Source organism: Portunus trituberculatus, chromosome 6 (assembly GCF_017591435.1).
Source record: "Portunus trituberculatus isolate SZX2019 chromosome 6, ASM1759143v1, whole genome shotgun sequence".
Taxonomy (NCBI): domain Eukaryota; kingdom Metazoa; phylum Arthropoda; class Malacostraca; order Decapoda; family Portunidae; genus Portunus; species Portunus trituberculatus.
In genome coordinates this window covers 2128-27487 of record NC_059260.1, presented here as the reverse complement: position 1 = coordinate 27487, position 25360 = coordinate 2128, and the positions used below count along the sequence as shown (strand labels likewise).

The 25360-nt window shown below is 42.3% G+C and overlaps 1 protein-coding gene and 2 long non-coding RNA genes across 9 annotated transcripts; 2 read left to right on the top strand and 1 right to left on the bottom strand.

Annotated features, from left to right (window-relative positions):
• Positions 1 to 628: 628 nt before the first annotated feature.
• LOC123517139 lies at positions 629 to 10648 on the top strand. Of its 3 annotated transcripts, none has more exons than XM_045277089.1 (3): positions 629 to 788; positions 2528 to 2660; positions 10100 to 10648. In XM_045277089.1, the coding sequence occupies exons 2-3, from the start codon at positions 2630 to 2632 to the stop codon at positions 10438 to 10440; spliced, it is 372 nt and encodes a 123-aa protein (XP_045133024.1). In that variant the 5' UTR covers positions 629 to 788; positions 2528 to 2629; the 3' UTR covers positions 10441 to 10648. The 3 variants fall into 3 exon arrangements, 1 of the variants encoding a protein (XP_045133024.1); XR_006678404.1 differs by having other exon boundaries at positions 633 to 788; positions 9441 to 10648; XR_006678403.1 differs by lacking the exon at positions 10100 to 10648 and adding an exon at positions 3416 to 4677 and having other exon boundaries at positions 633 to 788.
• A 5472-nt stretch (positions 10649 to 16120) lies between these two features.
• On the bottom strand, positions 16121 to 18016 carry LOC123517427. Its single transcript, XR_006678463.1, has 2 exons — positions 17618 to 18016; positions 16121 to 16290 (listed from the first exon to the last, which is right to left on the bottom strand). It is a non-coding gene; the product is annotated as an uncharacterized LOC123517427 (long non-coding RNA).
• Positions 18017 to 18549: 533 nt separating this feature from the next.
• On the top strand, positions 18550 to 25115 carry LOC123517370. Of its 5 annotated transcripts, none has more exons than XR_006678454.1 (4): positions 18550 to 18655; positions 19206 to 19322; positions 20248 to 20340; positions 24931 to 25115. It is a non-coding gene; the product is annotated as an uncharacterized LOC123517370 (long non-coding RNA). The 5 variants fall into 5 exon arrangements; XR_006678455.1 differs by having other exon boundaries at positions 18557 to 18587; XR_006678456.1 differs by having other exon boundaries at positions 18566 to 18681.
• Positions 25116 to 25360: the final 245 nt, after the last annotated feature.

The following is a 25360-nucleotide window of genomic DNA, read 5'->3' as shown; positions in this document are numbered from 1 at the left end:
TGGGTCAATTTCTCTTAATTTGACAATTAATTCCACATAGCATTCATTTATTAAGGTTCTGTTCTTGTACTCGTCACTTTTTACTTTCCACAAAGCAGGAAAATCTCTATAGTTGGATGAACTCCCTCCAAAATTCCCGAGTGTCCCGTGTGCTCTTCTAGCTATCCTAATGACAGCAGCAACGACGTTAACCTTTAACCAGCAACTCTTTAACCCTATAATGAATACTTGGAAGATACAATTCCATTCTCATAATGTCAATTCTAGTATTCCCACCACTAAACCAGCCACCCATGCCCATGTAGCCTATACTCATTACCTCATATAATTACGCACATCAACACCTACTAGGACGCCCACCACTACATCAAACGCCCACAGCATCACACACGCCCATCATCACCTCCACAGCATGTCTGCATACCTATAATACCCATTACTTATAAAATTTACTACAAACTCTCTCTCTCTCTCTCTCTCTCTCTCTCTCTCTCTGAGTCTGACATGTGCGTATGTATTTTGATTATTTATGATAATTTTGTGCAGCCTTTTTAGTGGTATGGAGGAGTGGCGGGTGTGAAGAGTGAAGGACAAGATAAAAGTCCCTGTGGCTAGATGGTCTGTGGTGAGAGGTGGCCACTCCTTCCCTCTCTCTCTCTCTCTCTCTCCGCCGTCATCAGCCACCAGGACAGCTGTGGACACGTGCACCGATACATCGGCCTCATGCACTCTTCGGCCCTTATACCTGCCGTAGTGCACCATGGGCCGTGGGTCGACAAGTGTACAGGGTAAGGATTGGCTAGAGCACGGGCGGCAGGGAAATATTAGCATGTGTATGTGTGAGGACGCCAAGCTGCGCCCACTAACCCGCCGGTCCGCTTTTTTTTTTTTTTTTTCCTTTTTTTTCGGTGAGTCTTGGAGTATGTTTTATTTTTTTTTCTTTTCGCTCATTTATGTAACTATTCAAATGTTATGAACTGTGGTCAATATCGATCTATCAGTGTAGGCTGTGGCCATAGTCTCGTCGAGTTTGCTTTTGCTTTGTTCCTTGTTTTGTTTGTGGTTGGGCAAGCCTGTGCAGCAAAAGGATGAAGGTTTGCTTATGTTATTGTGTTGAAAGGGTTTTGTAACAGTTTTTGTCGCTGTACAGAGCAGTGCATGGCTTCCGGGCTCCCTTCTTATTGTGACCTCTTTCGCTTTATATCGCTTCGTGGTCCTGGTTCCCTCTAGTGTTCTGCAGAGAGCACAAGGCAGGGAACACAAGCCAAGCCATCCAAATAACCAGCACCGCTACAGCCCCTTAGAAAAAAAATATATATTGATTCACAGTTAGTTACTTCTGATTTTTAGATAATGTGACTGATTTACTTGAGCGTGCCAGTGTAAAGATTCTTACAAACCAAAGAAGCACCGTTAGGTAGACTTATTTTTTATTTATTTATTATTTTTTAAGCAAGAGAGATACCAGCCAAGGACAACTAAATTGAAAAAAGGGCCACTTTAGTGCTGGTTCCCTAAAATAAAAGTAAAGAGTTAGCCAAAATTAAGGAATAAATGTCTTGGTACCTTCCTCTTAAAAAGTCAAGTCGTAGGAAGACAGAAACACAGGAGTAGGTAGGAAGTTCCAGAGTTTACCAGAGAAAGGTATGAATGATTAAGAGTACTGGTTAACTCTTGTGTTAGAGAGTTGGACAGAATAGGGATGAGAGGAAGAAGAAAGCCTTGTGCAGCGAGGCCGCAGGAGGACGGGAGGCATGCAGTTAGCAAGATCAGTAGAACGGTTAGCATGAAGATAGCAATAAAAGATAGAAAGAGATGCAATATTTCGGCAGTGAGAAAGAGGCTGAAGAGTCAGTCAATCAGAGGAGGGGGAGTTGATGAGACAAAGAGCTTTTGATTCTACCCTACCAAGTAAAACTGTGTGTGTGGATTGTGGAACACCCCCAAAAATGTGAAGAGTACAACATACAGAGGTGGATAAGGCCCTTGTACAGAGTTAGCAGTTGGAGGGACAAAAAAAACTGGCAGAGACACCACAATGCACAACTTCATAGAAGCTGTTTTAGTAAGAGATGAGATGTGAAGTTTCTAGTTAAGATTATGAGTAAAGGACAGACCAAGGATATTCAGTGTGGAAGAAGGAGACAGTTGTGTGTCATCAAAGAAGAGGGGATATGTATGATGTAATGAAGTGATATGCTGTGATGGAATGAGGTGATGTATGATGCAATGAAATGATGTATGATAGAATGAGGTGATGTGTGATGGAATGAGGTGGTTGATGTGTGATGGAATTAGGTGGTTGATGTGTGATGGAATGAGGTGATGTGTGGTGCAATGAGGTGATGTGTGATGCATTGAGGTGATGTGTGATAGAATGAGGTGATGTGTGATGGAAGGAGGTGTGAATAGCATGTGAGAAACACTTGCAAGCAACATAGACTAACTGCATCATGGAAATTATTGTGTGTGTCAATGTTTGTGGGCCAAACAACCAACACACAACTATACAATGCCTAATCCACAGGTGACTGGTGAGGTGAGGTGAGGGTGCCAAGATGCCACTGTACAGGAGTCTGGTGGAATTACTGCTACTACTGTGTCCTGGCAAGATGGATACAAGATTCCCATGCCGGCTATGACTTGCTGGGATATTGACGGTGAGTGTGTGTGTGTGTGTGTCTGTGTCTGTGTCTGTGTCTGTGTGTGTGTGTGTGTGTGTGTGTGTGTGTGTGTGCATGTGCGTGTGCATGTGTGTGTGTGTGTGTGTGTGTGTGCGCGGTAATTGTTGAAAGTGTTGAGTTGTTTGAAAATGTTAGTTTGTGGTTGAATCAATTGCTATGGATTATCTCTCTCTCTCTCTCTCTCTCTCTCTCTCTCTCTCTCTCTCTCTCTCTCTCTCTCTCTCTCTCTCTCTCTCTCTCTCTCTCTCTCTCTCTCTCTCTCTCTCTCTCTCTCTCTCTCTCTCACACACACACACACACACACACACACACACACACACACACACACACACCCGGTAGCTCAGTGGTTAGAGCGCTGGCTTCACAAGCCAGAGGACCGGGGTTCGATTCCCGGCCGGGTGGAGATATTTGGGTGTGTCTCCTTTCACGTGTAGCCCCTGTTCACCTAGCAGTGAGTAGGTACGGGATGTAAGTCGAGAAGTTGTGACCTTGTTGTCCCGGTGTGTGGTGTGTGCCTGGTCTCAGGCCTATCCGAAGATCGGAAATAATGAGCTCTGAGCTCGTTCTGTAGGGTAACGTCTGGCTGTCTCGTCAGAGACTGCAGCAGATCAAACAGTAAATCACACACACACACACACACACACACACACACACACACACACACACACACACACACACACACACACACACACACACACCTGCAGTTGGTTACCTGTGTGGTGTTGTTTCAGGTTGTGTCATTGTAACATGTCCACAACACCTCCTGGGACCAAGAGATGATGTTGCTGCTGCTGCTGTCACATCATGTTGTACACTTGTGAGGTGTTAGTGAGGGTGGTGGCAGTGGTGCAGGTGTCTCCACGCTGCCTGCCTGCTTGGTGGAGTGGTGCAGTGTGGTGCAGAAGTATGGAGAGAGCCCTTATATCCTGAGCTCTTTCACACCTACATAGCTGCTGGAAAGTATTGGCTGGGTGGCAGGAGAGTAGCAGTGATCTCATTGAGTAGTTCTATGAAGGCTTTCATTGCTGTACAACTCATTTTTTGGGTCCCAGACGTGCTGTTTTTCCCTCACAAGCTCCAACATTTTCTTTGCCCCTGGGTACTACATGTTGAAGCCTTCTGCCATGACATCACAGTGTAAACAAAACTGCTAACAACTGGACAACATGTAGGTCTTGTTTTGCTGGAAGCAGCTTCACCTATTAGGCACCAAAGTCCACCGAATCCCTTTAGTGGGTAGCATTGCCATCCACCCATTTGACACTTGTGAACCTGCCTTAAGAGTGTTTTGTGGGCCGTTGTGTGTTTAGAGGCAAGCTTTAGTGGTGTATGGGTGTGTGGCAGTGGTTCCTTCCTGGCATTGCAATGTATGGGGAGGGTGGGATGATGTCCGCTCACTAAAGGCCTGCCCACACTCAAACTTTTTTGCTGATGAATAACCTGACTGCTTTACCAGAACTTCCATCACAGGTGATTGAGAAGTGTGGGGGGAATCTCCTGCTTGTACCCTGAGTTTGGATGCTCACCACCAATTTCTGACACAGCACTGGTTATTCCCTGAGGAAAAAGTCTAGTGTGGACAGGCCTTAGCCCCTTCCTTATTGCAGCCACCCCCCGATATAAACAAAGCGTTCCCCTCCTATACCATAACCCCCTGCTCGTGCGCGCACGTGCCTCACGCCCAGATCTACACATTATATTTCTTTCTAACTCAGTGTTATGTACTTTTTTCTAAACATATTTTTGTCATTTTACTAATAAAAGAAAACGTAAACATAATCATAAATTGTGCTTTGCATACAAATATACTGAAATACCTAAATTACAGAATGGTTATCTGTAGTTGAAAATGATTGTATGTAGAGAATAATGCCAGTTTTACTTACCCTACAAATCATGATGTGCTACTCTCTTAGCAGTGGTAAGCCTGGAAATGTTCATTCAAACATAATAAAGGTTGTTCCTGGCAAGCAGGACAGTACTTTCGAGCCCACTTGGTTTTTCCATTAGCACTACACACTCTGCACCTGGTGAGGGTGGCCCTGTTACGCTAGGGTGGCTAAAAATAACGCCTCCCGCGTTTGTTTGTTTATAGTGAACCACGCAGAGCATGAAAAAGGCAAAATCCGCATCTTGCGGTACCACGAGGTCACTTTTGCGCGTGGTACGCACTTACCACAAAACAGTCTTGCGGTAAGGAAGGAGTTAAGGCTGCGTATAACGAGTGTTTCCATGCTGTGTCGTATGGGTGTGTGGATAGTGGTGGTGGTGATGTTTGTGTGTGTGTTGTGAGAGATGTATTTGTAAAGGATGGCAGGGTAACACACACACACACACACACACACACACACACACACACACACACACACACACACACACACACACACACAAGATCTGGAAATGGAGCAAAATATGGGAGATGGAATTCAATGTGGAAAAAAGCCATGTCATGGAAATGGGAAAAAGTGAAAGACAACCAGTGGGAATCCATAAGATGGGAGATGGAGTAGAACTAGAAAAAGTAAAAAAGGAAAAGAACTTGGGAGTGACAATGGAAGAAAATAATCAACCGGTAAGCCATATTGATAGAATTTGCTAAGGAATATTGGAGTAGCATTTCACTATATGGACAAGGAAATGATGAAGAAATTGATAAGTACTAAAATAAGACCTAGATTGGAATATGCAGGAGTTGTGTGGACTCCCCATAAAAAGAAACACATAAGAAAATTAGAGACTATAAAAAATGGCTACAAGAATGGTTCCAGAATTTAAAGGGATGACATATGAGGAGAGACTAAAGGCTATGGATCTACCAACCTTGGAGCAGAGAGGAGAGAGAGGGGATCTGATACAAGTTTATAAATTGATTAACGGAATGGATGAAGTGGATAATGAGAAACTGATCCTGAGAGAAGAATATGACTAGAAGCACAAGATCGCATAGTAAGAAACTAAGGAAGGGATGATGTCTGAGAGATGTTAAAAAATTTAGTTTCCTGCAAAGATGTGTTGAGACTTGGAACAGTTTGAGTGAGGAAGTGGTGTCAGCAAAGAGTGTACATAGTTTTAAAGAAAAATTGGATAAGTGTAGATATGGAGACGGGACCACACGAGCATAAAGCCCAGGCCCTGTAAAACTACAACTAGGTAAATACAACTAGGTAGGTAAATACACACACACACACACACACACACACACACACACACACACACACACACACACACACACACACACTCACTCACTGTGAGAGGTAATGTGGTGGTGATTGTGTGGAGAGGAGGTGTGAGTTAATGCACAACACCTGTTGGCCTTGCTGGGAGAGAGAGGCTGTGGTGATGATGGTGGTGGTGAGGGAAAGGTGTGTTGCCCTGACATGTGATCTGCTGGTGCTGCTGGCACTGTTGCCGGTGGTGGTGCGGATCAGATCAGGGTTCAGGGTAAACCTTTTCCCTCATTGCTGCCACTCAAAGTTTCTCTCACCAGTGTGGGTGAGCAAGTGTTTGTTAACAACACCTCAGTGGGCAACTTTCTTCCCACACTCTTCACACCACTGCTTTTCTTACCAGCTCACCAGTGCGGCCTGTGTGTGCATGTGTCTGTGCGTTCTGGCTACTGTGCCACCGCCAGCACAGTGCCACACCCACTGGTCACGGCACCACAGTGGCGAGGAGGTGCTGGCTCAACGCGTCTTCCTTGGGGTCAACTTTTTTGGGTGAAAAAGTTTAGTGGGAGGAAGGCCACGTTAAGACACCTTTCCTCCGCCGCAGTAGTGTGGTGGCAGTGGTGGTGTGTGGCAGCGGTGGTGGCGGTGGTGTGCTTTCAGTTACATGCTCTCACTGGATGTCTCACCGGCACACTGTAGTGATGGCAAGGGGTGTGGTGTGAAGAGTGTGGGAAGAAAGCTGCCCACTGAGGTGCTGTTAACTAACACATGCTCACCCACACTGGTGAGAGAAACTTTGAGTGACAGGAGTGTGAGGAAAGGTTTACCCAGAACACTGCCCTGCTTGTCTGCCACTCTGCCATGCCACCACCACTTCACACCAACCCATCTACTTGTCATTCTCTCTCCCATTTCACAACCAGGTAGTTCCATCCTCTCTCATTTTACAATGTTTTTTTTCTGATGTGTTACTTAAACTTCTATTTTTGCAGCTTGGGTCCATTATCAGTATTACAGTATTTAGATTTTGATCCTCCTATACTGTACCACTCATTCTTGTGTACACTGGAGTAAATGTTACAATGGTGGTGTGTATTGTGGCTATGTTAATTGAGGCATGTTATGCCAGATGGGCGTAACTCGAAAAAACCTGTTTTGCATAAAACGCGTCTAAAGTTAGGCGGTAATAACTCATATGGGAACGGAAAAAATGCATTATTATTATATATCTAATGATTTGTCTGCTCAAAATCTATTAATCTATGCACAATTTGAGTTTTTTTGTGTGTTTTGCTTTTGTATGTTTGTCTTTCTGTTATCCTAATGCGTAGCTAACCCCAAAATATTGGATGATTGTAATATTTTACTGTATGAATGAAACTAGACTATAACATAAGTATTGTGTCCAAATTTTGTCCTTGTATGTGCGAATCCCAATTTTTTATGATTTTATTGAATTAGAAAATATAATTTTTCTTACCTTTGGTGAGCTGAAAGTACCTGTAAAAGATAAGTTTTAAAATATTATGATCAGTTATAATAAAGTATGCACACTCACCATATCTTTTCAAAGCACTTGTTTCGGCATGAGCATGGGGCACCAATAGAACGAGCATCAACCTGCCGTTTTGTAGGCACGCTTATGTAGCTCTCCCCAGAGTCTCTTTGTTTCTTTGCTAGTCTTCTTCCACAACTCGGGCTTGGCCACATGTTTATGGGAGGTCGAAGGGGCCTCCCCCTCTACACTGCTATAACTATCACTCATCGTCGATGTATATAATCCACATAAATCCACAATAATATGGGGACAAAAGAAAGAGTAATCCGGCGCATAAGTTTAAAGGGAGGCACTGAGCGCGATTGCGAGGCAGCATGGGCTGGCTGAGCTGTGATTGGACGGTACGGGGTGTATGCTGGCTGCGCTCTGCTATTGGCTGCCAGTTCCGCCCTTCTGGCGTTGCAGGCCAAACCTATTCAGTACTTTCTCATGCGTATAAACACAGGATTTTAAACCCTCGTACAGGCTTCATAGGGACTGATTTTGCCTGGGAAATCTCACCACAGGCTAAATTGGGGCCTCTGGTGGCTGATGCGCATCCATAACTAACTCAAAAAGTCGAGATTGTTAGTTATGCCCCTCTGGCATAACATGCCTCAATTGTTAACTGCCCAGCCTGCCTCTCAGAGAACCATTAAACTGTAAACTGGATTCAGCAAATTTTTGAACCCAAGATATTATTAAAAATTAAGTGTGGAAATTATGTTGTGTTTACTTGTCATTTATGGTGTGTGTGTGTTTATGATTGATTTCTATGTGGGTAGTGATGAAAAGGTTGAAATTGTGTTGCATTTGCTTGAGTTATTTCGTTAGTATTGATGTGAACTTTTTTGTCTTATGTAAGAGGAAAGCTGGCCAAAAAAAAAAAAAACAAGGGGGGCCCCACTGAGTGCCCCTTGCAGGTCCAAGGTAATTAGCAAAAGGAATGGGATAAATACCTTGAAACCTTAAATGAAGTTATGTCATAGGAAGAGTACTGGTTGACACTTGCACTAGAGAGGTGGACAGAATAGTGGTGAGTGATTGAGATAAAAGTAACTCTTGCATTAGAGGTGTGGAGAGAATAGGTTTGAGAGGAAGAAGAAAACCTTGTGCAGTGAGTGTGGGTAGGAAGCGAGACAGGCTGTTAATAAGATGAAAAGAGTTATTAGCTTGAAAATAGAGAGAGAAGTAAGAGAGGTGAGAAAGAGGCTGAAGACAGACAGTCAGGAGAGGAGTTGATGAGACTAAAAGCTTTTAATTTAACAATAATAAAATTTTGTCAGTAGAACACCCCATGCATACTTTGTGTGTGTGTGTGTGTGTCACATTTTGAAGCCTGTAACTTGTGTGACCAAATTCTGGTTTTTGATAATTTTTGTGAGTATATGTTGGGTGCTGGTCTCAAAGTAGCATTACACATTTATGAGTAGGAAGTATGTATTGATTATTGGGATTAGTTAGTGTTTGTGGTTGTAATAGGCATTTCTAGCAGATCATAGTGGGAAGGCAAAATATCAACTCAGTAAATCTCAGTGTTCTGTATTTTTCCTTATTTAATCACTTAAGTTCTATCTGTCAGTCTCTCTGTATTTACCTAGTAGCCTAGTTGTATTTACCTGGTAGCATTGTACAGGGTTTGAGCAGTCCTCATAGTGTCCTGTCTCCAGTTATCCAATTTTTCTTTAAAGTTATGCACATTATGTGCTGTAACAACTTCATTACTCAATGCATACCACTTCTCCACCGTTCTGTGTGGAAAACTGTATTTTCAAATATCCTTCACACACTGCCTCATACTGGTCTTTACATGTCCTCTTGTCCTATCTTCTGTCACCAACACCAGGTCTTTCTTGTCTATCTTTTCAATGCCATTGGCTATCTTGTACATTGTTATTAGGTCCCTTTGTTCTCTTCTATCTTGTAAGGTTGGTAGTCCCATTTTCTTCAATCGTTCTTCATATGTTAGGTCCTATAGTTCTGGCACCATCTTTGTAGCAGTCTTCTGTATCCTTTCTAATCTTCAATCTCATACCTTTTTTTCTTTTTTAGAGCTTGGAGACCACACCACTGCTACATATTCCAGCTTTGGACGTATCATGTTCATGTACAAATGTTGTCTTTATTTAGTAATTCATATTAGTTATTGTAGATGCTGACATAAGCCACCAGGTTTATGCTCACCTCAGACTGACTTTAGTCGATGATGGAGCGCGTTCCTCAAGTTCACCAAGGCATAAGTGCCGTGCGGCTCCAGAATTTGGCTCCCCATTCCCCGTGAACAAAACGCCAGCCTGCAGATCTGATAGTTTGGGCATTTCTCACCTAGCCAGATCTGATGGTTTGGGCATTTCTCACCTAGCTATATCTCATCAGCTTCCCGTCACTTGTTGGTGCTAACGTTATGCTGTCCGGGAACCGCGATCAGGTACAAAGTTTATAGCACAATAATCTGTCACAGAAACAGAGGGAGATGTTCTGTGTCCTAAATGATAAAGTCAGCCTGCATTTTACTGAAGGGCCAGTCCTGTGGCCTGGTGCCTGGGGCTGGATGGCCGCTAACTGTCCCCGCTCTTGAAACAATTAAATTGTGCAAAACTCACAGTTCGGCGGTACAATACTTCCTAGTAATGTACAGATCGTGCATTTTATGTACTGGCTTGTGTGGATTTTTCTCATTGAGAGTTTAGAGTTTTTCATATTACCAGTAGTGAGCGAGCCACCGCGTGACGCTGGAGCCTCAGGCCTCAGTGCCCCGCCCGTCACACTACAGCACGTGGAGATGCACTGGCAACCCACCCGGGGTTGTGGGGCCACTGCCGGCTCCACCCGCCATCCCGCCCCACCTGCCAAGGGGGATGGGGTGGGGGTCAAGGGGCCCCCGGGATTAACTTTCCAGCAAGGAAGAGCAACGTCATCTTCCCGGCCCCGCCAGAGCTCCGGCGAGCTCTTCGGGGAGGTCAGGAAGGGGTCCTCACATTTTCCATGGAAAGAAAGTGTACCTAATATTGGGGAAATATTCGAAGGGGTCTCTGCGCCATATATTGTGTAGATAAAATGTACTGTCTTTTTATACAAGATTGCAAGCTATTTTTTATTTTTCTCATTTCTAGAGATTTAAGGAGAGATCTCAAGTTTAATATAGGGATTTCAAATTGAAAAGTCTACTATTATTATATTCACTCTGGCATTTAGAACAGTTATAAGCTAGATGATGTAACCAAGCTTTCTTAAAACAATAAAAATAGTAAAACAACAAACACCTCCTTTCACTACTGAGCCTCAACAGATGGTGTGTGTGTGTGTGTGTGTGTACTTCTTGTCTAGGGATGCCACCAAGTTGTCGGTAGTAGATTCCTTGCCAATCCTGGTGTTTGTATTTCCCAGTAGCAATACCTAGTAGTCTTCAGGTTTCCCATGAACAAACATTACCCCTAGTAACCCATATATACTAGATTCAGTCCCCAGACAAGGATAAATGGATAGACACACTCATTTGACACCCTTTATTCAGCTAACAGTACAACAGGATCTGGTATCAGTGAGGTGTTACATACAAACACCACTATTCTTTGCAATACACTAAATTTAGCTCTTGTTTCAGGATAATTATACTTTTAACATGCAATTTGTTAATTGTGGTACTTGACATTTTGAGAAACAATTCTTTTAATGTAAAGTAAAAACTATAAAGAAAAGGACAAAAACAAAAAGGTCATATTTTAGTCTGTGTGTGTAAAGGACAAGACACGAAAAAAAATAGTTTTCCATTGAAAACAAATCAAGAAAATGAAGAATAATATTAAGGCAGTGTCGGTGTCGGTCTATAGAACATGTAGTGTAGTGTGACTTCATAACAATATTGTTTAGAGTGTAGGCTGCAACTGTCTCATGTTACTGACACATGGAAATGATAAAGGACACAGGAGATCACCAGCAGGTTTGTATCCCCTAACCCTTCTGTGTACCTTCCTGGGATCAAGTATTAAAGTTGCTACATATCCTTCTAACTCCAGATGCCTCATGCACTAACTAGCACAATTGTAAGTACACCTGTGTTTACTTAATGCCACCACCTACCTGACATTATTGTCTGAAACTGGCCACAGAGATGACTGGCAGGGTTTTTAAGAGTGTTTCTCCAGCTAATAATGCAGAAATCTTGTCACTCTGCCTCTAGAACCTTAAAAAAACACCCTTAAAAACCTTTATTATTTCAACTAGAACCTTGTAAAAGAGTTTCTCCACTTAACAATGTAGAAATCTTGTCACTGTGCCTCTAGAACAGTGGTTCCCAAACTATCTTACCTGACGCCCCCTTCTTCCTTCCAGTAGACCCGCACGCCCCCCCCTCCCACTTCCTCTTTTGCTCATGTGAACTTATTTTATTTTATTGCATTTATTTCTTAGCATTGTTCAGGAAAACAGATCTCTGTTTGTATTAAATTTTAATAATGAAAGCCACTCAAACAAATAATAGTACATTCCAGAGAGACATTTTGATTTTATTATTCTTATAATCTATTAAAACATTTTTTTTAGCAGATGACTTCACGCCCCCCTTGAATTCTCTTTACGCCTCCCTAGGGGGGCGCGCCCCCCAGTTTGGGAACCACTGCTCTAGAACCTTAAAAACACCCTTAAAAACTCATTATTTCAACTAGAATCTTTTAAAAGTGTTTCTCCAGTTAATAATGCAGAAATCTTGTCACTCTGCCTCTGAAACTGTAAGAACACCTTTAAAAACACTTTATTCTCTCATTAGCATAGTTTTCAAGAGTGTTTCTCCAGTTAGTAATGCAGAAATCTTGTCTCTCTACCCCTAGAATCTTAAAAACATCCTTAAAAATACTTTATTCTGTCACCACGACTATTTTGTAAGGCCACAGAGATTACTGGCGGGGTTTTCAAGAGTGTTTCTCCAGTTAATAATGCATAAATCTTACCAATCTGTCTCTAGAATCTTAAAAATATCCTTAAAAATGATTTATTCTCTCACCATGACTGTTTTCCAAGGCCACAGAGATGACTAAAGCCTTAAAAACACACCACCTGGGTATGTGGCCCTGACTTGGTGTCATTCTGGGGCTTAAAAGGGTCTACTGGAAGATATTGAGACCTTTAAAGAGTGTAGTGGAAGTTATTGGGGCTTAAGGGGGTCTAATGGAAGTTATTTGAGCTTTTAACTCCTTCAGTACTGGGACACATTTTTACCTTGAGAATTGTGTACCATTAGACCATTTTATTGACATTAGGAAGGTGTATGGAGGGCAGAAGATTAATGGATACAGGCTTCACTATTTTAACCCCTTCAGTACTAGGACACATTTTTACCTTGAGTTTTGCATACCATTAGACAATAATGGTACACATTATTGTCTAATATATATATATATATATATATATATATATATATATATATATATATATATATATATATATATATATATATATATATATATATATATATACACACACACACACACATTATTTGGATTTAAAAAAGGCGTTTGACAAAGTGCCACATGCAAGATTACTATGGAAGTTAGAGGAGAAGGGTGGCTTAAAAGGAAGCACATTGAGATGGATAGAAAATTATTTGAGGGGGGAGAGAAATAAGGACGGTAGTTAAAGATATGAAGTCCAAGTGGAGAGCAGTAGAAAGCAGAGTGCCACAGGGGACAGTATTGGCACCAATATTTTTCCTCATTTATATTAACGACATGCCAGAAGGTGTGAGCAGCTACATAAATATGTTTGCAGATGATACAAAACTGTGAAGAGTTATAAAGCAAAAAGAGGATTGTGAATACTGCAAGAAGACCTAAATAAGATCTGGGAATGGAGTAAAAAGTGGGAAATGGAATTCAATGTGAACAAAAGCCATGTCATGAAAATGGGAAAGAGTGAAAGACGACCCGTGGGAATCTATAAGATGGGAGATGGAGTAAAAATGGAGAAAGTAAAAAAAGAAAAGGACTTAGGAGTGACGATGGAAGAAAACAATCAACCAGTAAGCCATATTGATAGAATTTTTAGAGAAACATATAATTTGCTAAGGAATATTGGAGTAGCATTTCACTACATGGACAAAGAAATGATGAAGAAATTGATAAGTACTATAATAAGACCCAGATTGGAATATGCAGGAGTAGTGTGGACCCCTCATAAAAAGAAATACATAAGGAAGTTGGAGAGACTACAAAAAATGGATACTAGAATGGTTCCAGAATTTGAAGGGATGACATATGAGGAGAGACTAAAGGCTATGGATCTACCAACCCTGGAACAAAGAAGGGAGAGAGGAGATCTGATACAAGTTTATAAATTGATCAACGGAATGGATCAAGTGGATAATGAGAAACTGATCCTGAGAGAAGAATATGACATCCGAAGCACAAGATCGCATAGTAAAAAGCTGAGAAAAGGAAGATGTCTGAGAGATGTTAAAAAATATAGTTTCCCGCAAAGATGTATTGAGACGTGGAACAGTTTAAATGAAGAAGTAGTGTCTGCAACGAGTGTGCATACTTTTAAAGTAAGATTGGATAAGTGTAGATATGGAGACGGGGCCACACGAGCATAAAGCCCAGGCCCTGTAAAAACTACAACTAGGTAAATACACACACTTTTTGTAGGTGAATATCACATATGAGATGACTTACAGCAATAGGTGAAATAAGATTATTATTATTTTTTTTATTATTATTATTATTATCAGTTATTATTATTATTATTGTTATTATTATTATTAATTACCAGAGAGAAAGAGAGAGAGAGAGAGAGAGAGAACATTTTTCCCCATCCAAGGTTTCTCAGGGGACAAGATTATGTCAGGTGAGGCACCACTCCTTATTCTCTCTCTTATTCTCTCTCTCTCTCTCTCTCTCTCCCTCTCTCTCTCTCTCACAGGCACACAATAATAGTAGTAGTAGTGGTGGGGGTGGTGGATGAATTGGTGGTGGTGGTGGTGGTGGTTGTGGATGAATTGATGGTGGTGGTGGTGGATGCGATAATAGTAGTAGTGGTGGGGGTGGTGGATGAGGTGATGGTGGTGGTGGTGGTGGATGAAGTGATAGTAGTAGTGGTGGTGGATGAGATGATAGTAGTGATGGTAGTGGTGGATGAGGTGATGGTGGTGGTGGTGGTGGATGAGATGATAGTAATAATGGTGGTGGTGGATGAGGTGATGGTGGTGGGGATGGTGGATGCGGTGACAGTAGTAGTGGTGGGGGTGGATGAGGTGATAGTAGTAGTGGTGAGGGTGGTGGATGAGATGATAATATTAATGGTGATGGTGGATGAGGTGATGGTGGTGGTGGTGGTGGATGAGGTGATAGTAGTAGTCATGATGGTGGATGAGATGATAATAGTAGTGGTGGGGGTGGTGGATGAGATGATAGTAATAATGGTGATGGTGGATGAGGTGATAGTAGTAGTCATGGTGGTGGATGAGATGATGGTGGTGGTGGTGGTGGATGAGGTGATGGTGGTGGTGGTGGTGGTGGATGAAGTGATGGTGGTGGTGGTAGTGGATGAGGTGATGGTGGTGGTGGATGAGGTGATGGTGATGGTGGTGGATGAGATGATAGTAGTAGTGGTGGGGGTGGTGGATGAGGTGATGGTGGTGGTGGTGGATGAGGTGATGGTGGTGGTGGATGAGGTGATGGTGGTGGGGGTGGTTGATGAGGTGATGGTGGTGGTGGTGGATGAGATGATAGTAGTAGTGGTGGGGGTAGTGGATGAGGTGATGGTGGTGGTGGTGGATGAGGTGATGGTGGTGGTGGATGAGGTGATGGTGGTGGTGGTGGATGAGGTGATGGTGGTGGATGAGGTGATGGTGGTGGGGGATGAGGTGATGGTGGTGGTGGTGGTGGATGAGGTGATTGTGGTGGTGGTGGATGAGGTGATGGTGGTGGTGGTGGATGAGGTGATGGTGGTGGTGGTGGATGAGGTGATGGTGGTGGTGGTGGTGGTGGATGAGATGATAGTAGTAGTGATGGGGATGGTGGATGAGATAATAGTAGTAGTGATGGTGGTGGTGGATGAGATGATATTAGTAGTGGTGGTGGTGGATGAGATGATAGTAGTAGTGGTGGTGGTGGTGGATGAGGTGATGGTGGTGGTGGAGGTGGATGAGGTGATGGTGGTGGTGGTGGTAGATGAGGTGATGGTGGTGGATGAGAGGATAGTAGTAGTGGTTGGGGTGGTGGATGAGATGAAGGTGGTGATGAATGAGGTGATGGTGGTGGATGAGGTGATGGTGGTGGTGGATGAGGTGATAGTAGCAGTGGTGGTGGTGGATGAGGTGATGGTGGTGATGGATGAGGTGATAGCAGCAGTGGTGGTGGTGGATGAGATGATAGTAGTAGCAGTGGTGGTGGTGGTGGAGATAATGGTAGGGGTAGTGGTGGTTGTGAGGATGGTGGTGGAGGTGATAGTGGTAGTGACACTCATGGTTGTTGGGGGTGGTGGTGGATGAGAGAGAGAGAGAGAGAGAGAGAGAGAGAGAGAGAGAGAGAGAGAGTGTATGTGTGTGTGTGTGTGTGTGTCTCAGGTAGTGTCAGGTCAGCCACCACTCCTTCATTCCACCAATCAGGTAAAAGATGGAGAGGGAGGGACTTATTATTTTAAGACAGTTTGGCATGTTTTGAGGGCATTTTAAGACAGTTTGACATGTTTTGAAAGCATTTTGAGATAGTTTGGCATTTTTTGAGGGCATTATAAAACAGTTTTAGGTATGATAAGACAACTTTATTGACATTAGGAAGGGTGTATGGAGGTCACAAGATTATTGGTGTTCTGTTTGTTAATCTCCAGGCCACATTCTCTTCCTGTCTCCACCACCTGTCCACCACTATCTCTGCGTCTTCTATGCTGCTCGCTGACAACATTTCATCATCTGCAAAGAATAAAGGTGTCACATTTAAAGTGTCATCTTTGAAGCACAAATTTACACTTTCTAATGTTTTTTATTATTATTTTGAAAGTTATTAACCCCTTCAGTACTGGGACATATTTTTATCTTGAGATTTGTGTACCATTAGACAATTTTGATGACATTAGGAAGGGTGTATGGAGGTGGCCACAGTCTTCACTATTTTAATCCCCACATAAGTTTGTGTATAGAATCACCAACATAGGAAGCAGAATGACTATGAAAACACGTCGTGGTAGTGAAGGGGTTTATTTGGCAAGTGTTGTGGAGGCTGTACATCCCCTGCTGTCTGTCTGTCTGTCTGATGCCACTTGTTACATTTTGTGTTTCAAGTCTTACTCTAGTTTTGTCTCCAGGGTAAACTTTTGTTATTAGGTCTAGTACTTTTTCATTTATTTGATATTCCATAAGAATTTTGATCATATAATCCCTTCTTATATTGTCAAAAGCTTTGTAAAAATCTATTCATATGACAATCAAAGATTTTTTTACTTTTAAATAATTTTTGTACACAGTATCTGAGTATGAGCAGGCTATTTTCTGCCCCACCTCCCTCCGTAAATCCTGCCTGATTGTTCTTAACCCATCCATTTCTCCATATGGTCTTGTATACTTATCCGTAACACAGCCATTAATAATTTGTATTGTACGTTGGTGAAAGCTATTGGTCTAAATTCATTGACTTTTGGTTTGGCAGCTTTAGGAATGATCAGTGTGGTGGATTCTTTCCGCGTGTCAGGGACTTCAGCCGAGTGTACCACTTGCTGCAATGCACAACTAAGCTGTTTAACAATACAACTAACTCTTGATTTATGTGTGTTTAATTGACGCATTTTTGTGAATACGTGACGTGTTTTTAAGGTTCTAGTGAGAGATTAACAATTTTTTTGCATTATTCACAGCAGAAACACTCTAGCTAGTCACCTCTGTGGCCTTCATAGACAGTCATGGAGAGAGAGAGAGAGAGAGAGAGAGAGAGAGAGAGAGAGAGAGAGAGAGAGAGAGAAGGGGATAATTTTACATTATGCAGCCCGCCCCACACACCCACACACACGTATTAACCCTCAGTAATAACAATAATACTCTTGCTCCTGCTGCTGCTACTACTACTTCTCCCTCACACACTTGCATTCCTTTTTTGTCCCTGCTATGCATTTGAGGCGGGCAGCAGCAGCAGCAGCAGCAGGAATCACTGAGAATTGAAGGAAATGTTGAGGAGTTGACGCGGGGCGATGGTGGGCGGCGGGCGGTGTTAACTGGGGTACATATACACAACCATCGCCTTATTTACCACAGTAATGGCTATTTATCTAGTGTGGTGGTTGATTCTGGCTTTGCTTCACTCTCTGGGTCTGGAAACACAGGGGGAGTGGAGGCAGACATTGCTGGACTGTCCATGGGGAAGGCAGGGGTGAGGCGCCCCCCGTGGGTTCAATATTTACGTAGATAATTCATTTTAAAAATCGCCACAAGAAAAACGGCTCCCAGACTGGTATACACTACACTTTTAGACGCGATAAATAGTGTAACTAATAATCAAAATATAATATTCCTACCGGGTGGTTTATTTTAGAAAAGCGGTGAAACGGAAGGTGTTTGTGTCCAATTAACGGGTGACAAACACACCACAATGTCGAGATGGAAAGCTCACCCAAACTACGTTATATTACATTTTCTGAATAACAAAAATTTTCGCTTTCCAGCCGAATAAAGAAAACACAGATTCTTTGTCGTATAAAGATTTTTGTTTTTCATTTTGTTACCATTATAATTTTTGAATTTGAAAATACGAATAGGTAGACTAAACTTTATGGAATATTGTTACTTGAATCATGTTTTTCATATCTTTTAAGTGTTATATCAAACACCAAAACAATCCTAATGAAAAAAAACGTTATATTCCTTGCAGTGACTTTAACGTTATTTTTTCGGTAAACCAAAACACAGCTGGACTCGATTCTATTGTAGTTTAGAAATTAGTTTACTTTACTAATAACAAATCAGATATCAGAACAGTGCCAACTTCACTAATTAAGTAGAAATATTTCAATTCTTACGGCGAAATGTGTTTTTTAGCAAGACCCCCATTTCGGTATTGGGAATATAATACTCGTATTATTTTCATTTCTCTTTACCATTTCATATTTTATTTATTTTATCTCAATGTCATTTTGAATTTTATAAGAAGTTTGAGTGATAGAGGAAGTGTATACAATGATGTCGACATTTTGCTTAGGGGAAGAAGCAGAAGATTCGCCATTGTTAGTTCGTAGGGTAGACATTGACAGTTTTTGAACATTTGTGGAGCAGATGAGTTATTCCCAAGTGTGTGCGTGTACATGCTTATTATCTAAAGTATGTAGAGTTAGTGAGACGTGCCAATTAAGGTGAAATAAGTCTGGTAAAGTGAAAATAAGTGCGTCTTTATAAGCAAACTTTTGGGTTTTGTTGCCTCATATTTGTGGTGGTGATTCCTGCCCTCCTACACCTTGTCACGCCCCCATATTGCCTCCATAGATAGCTTATGCACCCATACACCTCCCATGCGCGGGATAGTTTGATAGTTGAAGCGGTTACTGAGATATGGTGGTGTTCTTGTGTTAGGCAGTGTCCGCCATCCTGCCTTCCACATCGGCCCTCTCTGTGTTAACTATTTTCAGTTTTTCTTATTTACTACGCCTTGTCACGCCCCATATTGCCTCCGTAGATAGTTTGTGGATCCATATGCGTGATAGTTTGATAGTTGAAGTGGTTAGTGAGATATGGTGGTGTTATAGTGTGGTAGGCAGTGTCCTTCACCCTTTCCTACGCCTTGTCACGCCTCATTTAAAATATTACTACCACCACTACCACTACTACAACAACTACCACTATTCCAGAGGTGCACCATGGCTTGCCACAATGTCACAATGGGTCCTTGGAGAGCCGCTGGTGTTGACTTGCTGCCTGTCTCCTCTCTGCGGTAAAACTCCACTTACCAAGTTCCAGAGGGAGAGGTGGGTGTGCTGTGAGTGTGGTGGGTGTGTAAGTGTGTTTTTTGTACGTTTTTGTAATGTCAACTATAGCTACCTATGTATATTGTTTTTTTTTTTTTTTTGTGTGGTTTGGCTAGGTTAGACTTATTGTGGGCGTTTTCCAGGTGTGATTTAAGGGTTGTTTGTGGATTGCAGGTGTGTGTGTGTGTGTGTGTGTGTGTGATGCAATATTTTTAGGTAATTTTTTGGTGCATTTTGGTTAGGTAATGTTTGTCTTGTTTCCTCCATATCTCCCTCCACAAGTTACCTCCTGGCTTTTCCTTCAGTAGACTATTTCCTCCATGTTTCCTCCACCTTCCCTCCAATTTTGAGTCTCCTATCTCACTTCTATCATAGTCAAAATAGTACTTTTCTAAATCTCACTTCAAAACCTGACAATTTTTCTCATTTTTCCCTCCACCACCACCTTTTCTTTCCTCCATATCTCCCTCCACACACCAAGCTGTGTACTGTGCTGGTGTGTGCGGGTGTGGGAAAGGTTTCCGCAGGTGTGATGTGTGTGTGGTAAGTGTGGTGTGTGTGTAAATGTGTTTTTTGTTGTGTAAACTATATTTTTTGGGTGTGTGTTTTGCGTTTTCCAGTGTTTGCAAAGGGTTGTTTGTGGTTTGCTGGTGTGGGAATGGTGTGTGAAAGCGTGTTTTTTCTTACAATTTTGTCTCATAAACCTCAATTTTTTCACTTGTTTTGGCCGGAAAATATTTGTCTTTTTAAAATCCTCCTATTACCACCACCACCACCACCACCACCACCACCACCACTGTCCAACCACACCTACAACCACCACAAACAACCAACATTACCACATCAGATGCTCACAAAACCACACCATTTCACTACCACCACTAGTACTATTATAACTACCACCACCACCACCTCCTCCCAACAGGATCACCAGCCACCAGTGGCCATACTAAAGGAAGTGGCTCTATGTAGGGATGGAACATGGCAACTACACCAGCTGGGACACACCTAGCCAACTGTGAGTATTGAAGGCTGTTTTAGGGTGTTTGAAGACTTTGAGGGTGTTTAAGGCTACTTTAGGGTGTTTTAAGGCTGTCTTAGGGTATTTTTAGGCTGTTTTAGATTGTTTAAGGCTATTTTTGGGTGTTTTAAGAATTTTAGGATGTTTAAGGGAGTTTTAGGCTATTTTAAGGGTGTTTAAGGCTGTGATAGTGTCTTTTAGGGCTATTTTAAGGATGTTTAAGACTGTTTTGAACTATTTTAGGGTGTTTTAAGGGTGTTTCAAGGTATTTTAAAATTTTGGCTCCTGAAGTGATGAAGTACATGCACGCCATTGCTCCATCAGTGCTTCATCTACTGGCTTTGTGTGTTTTTTATGGTTCAGTGACAAAGTGACTAACTGTTTTCAGGGACACTGGGTACGGTGGCTTGGGGGGAGGGACCGTGTGGCCTTAGGGGAAGGGTGGTGGCCGGCGGGCAGTGTGTTACTGATCAGTGTGGTGTAATGGTGTTGTCATTGTCACCCTTGAGGGATTCTGAGGGTGAGCTGGCTCTATTAGATGAATTACAGGATTCTGAGGACAATGAGAGTCAATCAGAAGGACTCATTAGTGACTCACATGAGGAATATTTGCCAGAAAATGACAGTGAGGCCAGGAGCTCCCAGGAAGAAAGTGATGGAAGTGGTGAGGATGACAATTAAGGGAGATGGAAAGCATATATGTTGATTTAGAAGAGTGTACAGTTTAAAATGTGGACATGGAAGTGTGGAGGATGACAATTAAGAGAGATGGAAAGCATATATGTTGATTTAGAAGAGTGTACAGTTTAAAATGTGGACATGGAAGTGTGGAGGATGACAATTAAGAGAGATGAAAGCATATATGTTGATTTAGAAGAGTGTACAGTTTTAAATGTGGACATGGAAGCAGTGAGGATAAGAATTAAGGGAGATATAAAGTTTATATGTTGATTTAGAAGAGTGTACAGTTTTAAATGTGGACACAGAAGTGTGGAGGATGACAATTAAGAGAGATGGAAAGCAGTTATGTTGATTTAGAAGAGTGTATGGTTTAAAATGAGGACATGGAAGTGTGGAGGATGACAATTAATGGAGATGGAAAGCATATATGTTGATTTAGAAGAGTGTACAATTTTAAATGTGGACATGGAAGTGTCGAGGATGAGGATTAAGAGAGATGAAAGTATGTATGTTGATTTAGAAGAGTGTAAGGTTTAAAATGTTGACATGGAAGTGTGGAGGATGACAATTAAGAGAGATAGAAAGCATTTATGTTGATTTAGAAGAGTGTACAGTTTTAAATGTCAACACAAAAGCAGTGAGGATAAGAATTAAGGGAGATGGAAAGCATTTATGTTGATTTAGAAGAGTGTACAGTTTTAAATGTTGACATGGAAGTGTGGAGGATGAGGAGCGGCCAGGCAGCCCTGCACTGCATGCTTCCCTCCATACTTTCTCTGTCTTATCTGATCCCTTTGCTGACCAGCGTCCCGGTACTGGTCCGGTCCTGACTGCGGATTTTTGTGGCTTTGATCCTGATGTACCAAGGAATGACATGAGTGGTTTGCACTGCTTCCAGCTCTTCATGTCAGACGAGGTGGTACAGTCGCTGTGTGTGTGGACCAGTGTCCCGGCAGCCAAGTTTTTTTGTGGACATCCCAACAATAAATTGCAAAAAGTTTATGGCAAAAAAGTGGCTTCATGTCACAAGGGATGAAATGAATGTCATCCTACGTCAGCACCCCCAACAGAACACTGTGTGGGGGGTGGAGGTTGTGCAGTGCGGGTGTGGCGGAGTTGCTGACAAAGGGTTCATGATAGATGTGCCATTTTGTAAGGTTTTCACACATAAATATCTTTTTTTATTTTTTATTGATTTTTTTATTACTACTCAGCATTTAGGTAACACATGCATTTCCATTGTGTTTTGATGGGCTAAAGGAGGCAGTTTGGGTATTTCCTATCTCAAAGCCCACCAACTATTTGACTGCTAGTGTTCTTATTGATTTAGTGATGATTACTCCTGCAATGTATCACTTGTGTCACTATGTATCTTGTATTATCACTTCACTTATTCACTTATTCTGTATGTGTCACTATCAAGCACTTCACTTACTTACCCACTGCTTCAAGAACACTCTGAATTTATGGCCTCCGCACACTGAAACACTAAGGTCTCTCTCTCTCTCTCTCTCTCTCTCTCTCTCTCTCTCTCTCTCTCTCTCTCTCTCTCTCTCTCTCTCTCTCTCTCTCTCTCTCTCTCTCTTCCTTCCTTCCTTCTTCTCTTTCCTTCTTCCTTCCTTCCTTCCTTCCTTCCTTCCTTCCTTCCTTCCTTCCTTCCTTCCTTCCTTCTTCCTCCCTCCTCTCTCTCTCTCTCCTCCTCCTCCTCCTCCTCCTCCTCCTCCTCCTCCTCCTCCTCCTCCTCCTCCTCCTCCTCCTCCTGTACTAATACCTATACTGGGAACAAAAAACAGCATTAAGAATAAAAGATAAAAACACAGAATGGGTAGAGATACAGAGAGGAGTGTGGCAAGGCTGTGTACGTGTACTCTCACCAGACACAGAATGGGTAGAGATACAGAGAGGAGTGTGGTAAGGCTGCGTACTCACCAGACTTGTTCTCGTTGTATGGACAAAAATGTTTGGAGGAGATGGAAGAAATGGAGGGAATTTGCATTGGGGAAAGAAACACAAACAACATACATACATTATACGAACGATACAGTTTTAGCGGCAGATTCCGAGCTAAAATTGCAAGCACTCATAGATAGTTTAACCCTTAACGTTCGGTGATTGTAATGTGGCGTGCAGAGAGGCGGGGATCGTTCCGGGAATCATGATTTTTCGGCGCTAAACGTTTGAATCTCTCTCCCTCACTGTTGGTCCTGGGGCAAGTGGAAGTCTTTGGCATCTTTTCTCGCTCACCTCTGAGCCCGGAGACATATGTTCCCTCACAATAGGTCATCTTTTCCCATTTTGAGGCAACATCTAGCAATCCCCGTGACGCGGAGTTAGGTTTCGGTACTCCGAGTGATGTTATGTCAGTGTTACTCGGTAATGACATTGAGGATAGTGGTGAAAATGAAGACAGTGATTATTTTATTAAGACAGAAGAAAGTGAAGACTCCAGTAGTGATTCTGCTAGTGATCTGGGAGACAGAGGCCAACCCTCACAGCGACGTTCATAAACCTCCTCACATACTCTCCTCGAACAATGCGCTGGTGTGTGTCACCCATGGTTGCCTCTACAGGACTGTGCTTGTCGGCCAAGTCACGTCAGTCCCATTGCCAAGAAGAGTTGCCACATTCCAATTATTATAAAATCCACAATATTTGTAATATGTGGTTTATTTTATTTTTCTGTTTTGAACATCATTTCATCTGAGTTCACATTTTCATGACATGAAAGTGCAAAAGTTCCTACTTTTACATCAAATTCATATGCCCAAATGGAGAGAGAGAGAGAGAGAGAGAGAGAGAGAGAGAGAGAGAGCATGGTGTTATCTGAGCTTGGGGGGTATTTCTTAGCAGCGGATTCTGCCATGAATTTTTTGACGTGCAATAACTTTGGTGTGAGAGGTGATGACATGTTGAAAACTATATCGTTGTACTCAGAATAACACAAAGAAATATGCTTTTATGAGGAAAAGAATATTTTTAGCATTTTTGACAGGTGTGATTTTTCCTCGCTGTAACAGACAGAAAGTAAATCAACCCCCGTACTTTAAGGGTAAGAAAGATAATGACCAATATTAGCATGAATATAACTCTAAGACAACGTATACTCAAGCGTTATGTATGGTCCACATTAACGTATGGCTCTGAGACATGGACGATAAAGAAGAACATGATCAAAAGGTTAGAAGCAGTAGAAATGTGGTTCATGCAAAGAATGCTGAGAATCCCTTGGACTGCACGGATCACTAATGAAGGATTGAGAAGAGTAGTAATGGAAAAAACACCGGTGAAGAGTATCAGGAGGAGACACCTAAATTTTGTGGGCCATGTACTGAGAGGACATGGACTGGGGAGAGAATGCTTGTTGGGGAGAGTATAAGGAACCAGCGAAAGGAAGACAGAGGGTCAAGTTTATGGACACATTGGTGAAACACGTCAGTGAGGGCTGGACAACTGTGGATCGGGTTAGAGTGGCTCAAAACAGAGGAGGATGGTGTTCCATGGTCGCCGACGTCACGTGACAGGCACCTCGGTAAAGGTAAAGATAAAGGGTTGGGTTGGGTTAGCTTGGGTTGTGCTGGGTTGTTTTGGGTTAGTTTGGGGTTGGGTTGGGTTATGTTGGGTTGTTCTGGGTTAACTTGGGTTGTTTTTGGCTTGGGTTAGGTTGAGTTAGGTTGGGTTATGCTGGGTTGTTCTGGGTTAACTGGTTGTTTTTTGGGTTGGGTTATGATGGGTTGTTTTGGGTTAACTTTGGTTGGGTTGGGTTGGGTTGAGCTGGGTTGTTTTGGGTTAGGTTAATTTCTGTTCAGTTTAGTTAAGTTAGGTTGAGTTCTGTTAGGTTTGGTTGAGTTGCGTTCAGTTCAGTTTACAAAATAGTGAAGGTGACTCAATGTAAACCTATCATTACAGGAAAGTCAAGCCAATAGACACACTGCACCACCAAGCAAGCCAAGACAAGCCACAATGCAACACAAGCCTTCTACAACGCCTACAGCCATCAGCAACACCCAGAGTACAAGACAACACCTGGAGTCATGAAGAACAGTTAGGATGGATAAGCAGTTTGGAATGTTATTTTTTTAAGGACATTTTAAGACAAGTTTGGCATGTTTTTCAGGGAATTCTAAGAGAGTTTGGCATGTTTTATGGTATTTTAAGACCATTTGGCATGTTTTATGGTGAAGATATTGGCCATTAATCTTCTGATGTCTATAAACCTTTCCTAATGTCAATAAAATGGTCTAATGGTACTCAAATCTCAAGGTAAAAATGTCTTCTAGTACTGAAGGGGTTAAAATAGTGAAGACTGTGGCCATTAATCTTGTCACCTCCATAGACC

Excerpts from the sequence above, each read along its gene's own strand:
- LOC123517139 (XM_045277089.1), top strand. The coding sequence starts at position 2,630 with ATGCCGGCTATGACTTGCTGGGATATTGACG. Across the intron at positions 2,661-10,099 it reads GACTTGCTGGGATATTGACG|TGAGCGAGCCACCGCGTGAC; the intron begins GTGAGTGTGTGT and ends TATTACCAGTAG.